Source organism: Suncus etruscus, chromosome 17 (genome assembly GCF_024139225.1).
Source record: "Suncus etruscus isolate mSunEtr1 chromosome 17, mSunEtr1.pri.cur, whole genome shotgun sequence".
NCBI classification, from domain to species: Eukaryota; Metazoa; Chordata; class Mammalia; order Eulipotyphla; family Soricidae; genus Suncus; species Suncus etruscus.
This window is the reverse complement of record NC_064864.1, coordinates 59,569,304-59,575,303: the sequence shown is the minus strand read 5'-3', so window position 1 is coordinate 59,575,303 and position 6,000 is coordinate 59,569,304. Positions and strand designations below refer to the sequence as shown.

The window sequence follows — 6,000 nt, the reverse complement described above, 5'->3', positions numbered from 1 at the left end:
CTGCAGCTCTTCAGCAGTATAAATAATGTGGTTTCTGAAGTCTGTGTCTGCTGGATCCAGTCTCACTAACCAGAATAACATCTTTTCTGACTGATCCTGGGAGGGAGATAGAGACTACCTGCATCTCTCAGGGACTTTTTACTTTTTCTTTATTTGCTTTCACAAATAAATTCTCCAAGTGTATAAATGACTATTAGAATAAAAGGAAAAAGGGGAAAATTGTTCCACCTCTACAAAGACCTCACACCTCTATTCTCGTATGATGCACCCATCCCTGCTCCCATACATTGAAGGCTTTCCAATTCCTGTTTGAGAATCTGCTTATCTTAATGAAGTGATCCAATCCCCCTTCCCAAGAAAGTCCAAATCATAGACACACGTGAGCAGCCTTTATCTGCACATACTAAGTTGCTTTTATTAATCCAGAACAGCATGCTACAGATACTGTACAGCATGAACATTTATTCATTACAAAAATGGCTTCCCAACCATTAAAAATGAAATTGGAATAAGAGCATAAAACGGAACAGGAACATCACAATTGTTAGGAAACATTCAAAGTATTCACAAAAAATGTTATAGTTAGCATTTTAATAAACCAGAGAAAAACTGGAGACAGTTTTACAATCGCTTCATGTCAACTACAATGGCACTGAATGAACAGGTTTCAGCTTTATACAGCAATTTGCAACATCAACATGCCTAGTTTATTTTTTTTTATTTTTAAAGTCTGCTGCCTACTTGTATGTAATACATGTACATTAAAGCAGCAGCTGGGTTTTCCTTTAAGAGTAATCTAATATACAGAATTTTGGCCCATAAGGGTTTATACCTCTTCATTTAAAATGCTTTCTGGACAATCTGCTACCAAACACATCTTGTTATAGGTGACATTAAACCTACATACAAATCTAACTATGTAACATCACAGCGAAACATGATGAACAAAAATTACAGCATCAAAAAGAGGGAGAAAGCGAAAGTCACTGAGAATTTTGGCACATCAAGTTCTGCAGTCAGTCCAGGTTCTAAGGGCGCAAGAGCTCCGAGGGGACCGTGGCGAGGGCTCCCCATCACTCACGCGGCCTTGCTAAAATTCCCTCACCAAATTTCAAGTCTTGTTTTATAGAATGGCTTTTTGAAGCAACTTTTGTTAATGCTACTGATCCCTTAATGCAACTATGAATGTCCATTTGGCCACATCTGGGTTTTATACGGAAAAAAAGTCACAAAAGGGCAACAACAAAAATAATATGTACACATTTTATATATAAACTTAAAAACCTTGTACAAATGAATTGTTATATATAAGATGCTTATGCTAAGGGGGGGGACTTTACAATTTCGAGAACAAAAGAGAACATAGTTTAAAAGGGAAGATGTACAAGTAGGACGAGCGATCTCTAAAGCAATAAATACTACTGGTCCGACAGCGCTGTGAGCCATTTCATTGTTGAGTAGCTTCCCCTCCCCAAAGGAACAACACCAGGGAACAAGGTCTATTAACACATTTTTAACCCTTTGTTTCTGTACATTTAAACAATAACAAGTAACATCACAATAAAAGTTGTTTCACACAGAAGAAAAAAAAATAGCAAAGGAAAGGTCACGGCACTGCATTCATGTGCCCTTGAGGGTCTCAAAACCAGATGTGAAATGATTGGTTCGCAAGCTCGTATTTAATACAAATAATATAGAACCAACTCCTTCTGGAGGGCTGCTTCCAAATTGCTGCTTTTTTTCCCTTTTTTTTTTTTTGTTATTTTAATCAGTCTTTTAAAACTAAGCTATCCGAACTACATAACAGTTATGTATATATATATATTTATAATTTTTTAAACGCTACAAAGACTTTAAACAGCTGTTGATAAAAATTTTGGTAGAATCATGAGGTTCTTCTCTCATCTATTTCAAAGGAGAAATTGAAATAAGAATGGGTCAAATATTGACCAATGAACTCCATAAACATCAACTAATGTAGCCACGTGGCACAAACTCAAAACAGGAGTACAAAACAGAACCTTTCCAGGGGCGGGCGGAAACCAAGAGAAGCCGAACCCAAAGCGAACACGACACAAAGCAAACCAGGCCGAGAGCTACTCTAGAGACTTGGTGACGAGGGAGAGAGGCTGGGGCTGGGTCCCGGCCAGAGAGCTGTGGGAATGTAAGGAAGAAGTCGATGGCTGGGCCAGGGCCGAGGAGGGGAGGCTGGGTGGCGGCAGGGCGGCAGGAGGCAGGTCCAGGGCCCCGTTGGGACAGAGGGCTGGGGCCTTGCCGTGGGCCTCGGCCAGCAGGAGGGCAGGCGGCGGAGGCAGCATGGAGAGGTGGGCCAGGGGCTCGGGCTTCAGGGAGAGCGAGAGAGGCTGGGTCTGCTCAGTCTGTGACTTGGCGTCGTGGGGAGGGGAGCCTAGCAGGTTGGGGGAGGGAGGAGGCGAGTCTAGTAAGCTTCCATCTGAAGAGGGTGGACTGAGGCAGCTGCCTTCACCTTGTATGTAGCGAACGCACTTTTTTTTTCTCCTAGAAACAGGGGGAGAGAGTTGTCTGTGAATAATGGGCCAAGATGCCAAAGGACAGAGTTCTCTACTGCTCAGAGCCCAGTGGAGATGGCTTCAGGGGGGCCAGGGGCCCATTAAAGGAAGGCCAGGGTGCCAAATTCCCCTCATTCCTGCTGTGGTGAACACAGTCAGAGGTGGGCACACCTTGCCTACTGGTGGGTGTCTCCTGCCCAACCAGCATCCGGCCATCCCCGCAAACACAAGGCCTGTGGGGATCAGAACCAATAAGCTTGTTACAGCTCTGCTGGCTCACACATTCCCTCCTTTCTTACGCACACCAACCTCCATCCCAATTCCGCCTTACCCCAATGGTGTGTGTGTGTGTGTGTGTGTGTGTGTGTGTATTTGTTATATGTGTGTATGATGAGTTGTGTGTTTAAGAGAAAGACAGAACTCCTCCTTCCCTATTGCCTCATATTAAATGCTGACTATTGTTGAGCCCACAAAGCTAGAGGCAATGCTAACAAGAGACCTCAGGTACCACCCCCATACCCCCACCACCATGGTCCCACCATCATCACCACCACCACCACCACCGCCACCACCACCACCACCACCACCACCAACACCACCACCACCACCGAGCTTTCGGGCTTGTCTGTTAAGAACCACACCAAATCAAGAGAGGTCAGAATCAGGTGAAAGGAGCAAGGGAAACAAAAAACAAAATCAAAACAAACTAAAGAACAAAACTCAAACCGAAACTCAAACCAAAACAAAACAAATTGAAAAACCACCAAAAAACAGGTAGAAGAGGATAAACAAAGGTGGGTGAGGGGGAAGAATAAGAAAACAGAAAATGACCCAAAGGAACGAGAATAACTGGTTGTATGGCCTGCAGGTTGTGGATTCAATTGTGATTCAATCTTGATCATCCCCCTGGCCCCCCAAGATTTGGGTCCTTCCCTCCACCACCCGCATCAGGAGAAAGCTGGAAGGAGAGTCGGTGAGGATGGAATGGAGGGACCTTCTGACCTGGCCAATATGCCAAGACTGTGGGGAGAGGGAGGGTTTGTAATGTGTCACAGAGGTGACAAGAAGTGCCAGGGGATCACAGCACAGACCTTCTTGAAGTTGGGTCACGGTAACTAGTGCATAAACCAGAAAGACTATGGGGGGGGCATGCCTGCACCAAAACCAGACCACCCCCTCTGCCTCCCGCTATGGAAGGAACAGGAATGAGAACTTTCACACCTCTGGCTCAGCATCCAAGGTTGGGGAAATCAATTCAAGAAATTGAGCATGTGCCCTTGAAGCTTTTCCTACTCTCAATCTCAGACCGACAGGATATTTGGCAGGAAATGTGATGGGATGCCAAGCCTGCTTCTGCTATAAAACTAATGCGCAAGTTGAGCCTAGAGTTGGAAGCACGGCCAAGAGCAATTGCTCTGGCTCTGCCCTGGCTGGTGCCTGCCTGCTCTCCACTGCGAGACAGCAGCAGCTGTTGCCTGACTGAGGGTGACCCATCAGCTGTCACTGGCCTTAGAAAGAAAGGGACTCATCCTGGGACCTGGGTCTCAGAGCTGTCTGATCATGTCCCCCCACCCCCACCCCCATACCCCAAGGATGGACTCGGCAAGACAGCAGGAGCAGAGGAGAGGTAGGGGTAGGGACATGGGAAGGGAACATGCTTCGCCTTTCCTGCCTCTCAGAGGCTGACATCCATTAGGCAAGGGATCTCAAGGTCCCCACTCTGGGTGAGAAGGAACTCTGGGGCAGCCTCCTCACACCCTCAATTTTACCAAGTTCCTTTTATTCTTTTCTGGGCTAGACAGAGTGTAGTTCTGCCTCCCTCCCTAGTAACCTAAGATGAATATAACTAAGCCTCTTGTAGTTTTAAACCACCTTAGCCTGCAGATCAAAACATGCTCAAAAAACTAAGATGTCCATGCATTTTAAAAAAGGGAGAAGGAAGGGGGTTAGGGACCGGGAGGGGCATAACCAAAACTGAAAAAGCAACAGGGACAAATGAGGGAGGAGGTGGTGGAAAAAGAGATGAGGAGGAGGAGGAGGAGGAGGAGGAAGGGAGAAGTCAACAGAAAAAGGAGGGGATTGACATGAAGCAGCATTGCATGCTGTATTAGGGCAGAGAGGAAAGAGGGGGAAAGCAAATTGGTGGGCCCAAAACAGGATCTTGTTAAAATGTCGGCAAATGGCAAATAAAATCAGAAACCCTGTGCGTATGAAGTGAGGAGCCCTGATTGGTTATGGAGCCTTCTGGTGTTCCCTCCCACCTACCCCCACTGGTGACAGGGAAGTTTCTGGGCCATGGGGATGAGTGGGATATTGGCCTCAGGGACATGGAGGCTACGAGTGATGAGCCACACTCCTCTTAAACAGCGGCACAGCCAAAAGCAGGAGGGACACACACACACACACACACACACACACACACACACACACACACACGCGCGCGCGCACACACGCACGTGCACACATACTCTTTTCTGCCTTTCCAGAAAACCCTTGTTTTGTAATTGCTTTTCCTTTAAAACCCACTTTGTCCTTATCAGTCAGCTTCTGGGAAAAAGGACAAGTTGGGGGTGGGGGACTTGGGCTCCATGGGACAAATCCTTCCCCTCTGCCTTCCCAAAGCAGGCTTATTAACCAGGGTGTGTGTGTGGCTGCCAACAAACTCACTTTTAGCTTCTTAAGGATTTATTCTGCAGAGACCCCAGACTCTGGCCTTCTCCAGTTAGGAACCCATGCCTTTCCAAGAGCAAGAAGTGCTTTTGCGATAAGTGACTAAGATATGGAGGAAAAAAAAGTGTCCCCATAGGAGAAAAAGGCTCCAAATCCCTTCTACGATGCTGGGACTGGAAAGTTACTGGAGGAACAAAGATGGAGACTAAGCCCACAGCAACAACACCCCAGGACATCTGCTCCCCCCACCTGCCCCCCAGCCTCCATGGTGAACTGTAAAAAACAAGAGTGCTGACAATAATCAGCAGCTCGAGTGGTCCGGGCCTGCTCTCAGTAAGACAGTCAAACAAATCAGGTCTCTGAAGGAAAGCCTCCCCACCTCAGGACTCTCAGCAAGGTGTGGGCTGTGTCTGGGAGGGGTTGACATCTGTCTGGCTAATGGCAGGAATGACAACTTTCAGCGGGGAGAAGGGGCTTCTGAAACAAAAAAGGAATTCATCACCCTCCACTCACTCTATGATGGACATAAACAAACTGCATGGCGGACACGAACCCCAGTGTGCACTGCACCCCAGGGGAAAGAGGGGCATGGGAGGGGGGAGGAAACCCTTTCAAGGAGGGGTCCTAGCATGAGCTAATCCTTCACTGCAGCAGAGTATCTGAGATACTTTGGGGTCCCCTGCTACTCAGCCCTGCAAAAGCCTGTGAGTTGCTGCTTCCAAGCCCTAAGTAACTAATGTCTCTCCTGAACTTCACCATAGCGGTGAGCCTGAGGGAGGGGCGTGGAAGAGGACAGCAGTCA

At 47.1% G+C, this 6,000-nt stretch overlaps 1 protein-coding gene across 10 annotated transcripts in view; it reads right to left on the bottom strand.

The window, feature by feature from the left end:
• Nucleotides 1–1,224: 1,224 nt before the first annotated feature.
• The window catches only part of TCF7L2 (transcription factor 7 like 2), a 201,824-nt gene continuing 197,048 nt past the window's right edge, over nt 1,225–6,000 (bottom strand). For 7 of the 10 annotated variants that reach the window (XM_049764457.1, XM_049764465.1, XM_049764458.1 and 4 more), the window contains one exon: nt 1,225–2,517. In XM_049764457.1, coding sequence (XP_049620414.1) covers nt 2,097–2,517 — 421 coding nt within the window. In that variant the 3' untranslated portion in view covers nt 1,225–2,096. The remainder of the gene's footprint in view (nt 2,518–6,000) is intronic. The other 3 variants (XM_049764462.1, XM_049764463.1, XM_049764464.1) reach the window with 1 other exon arrangement.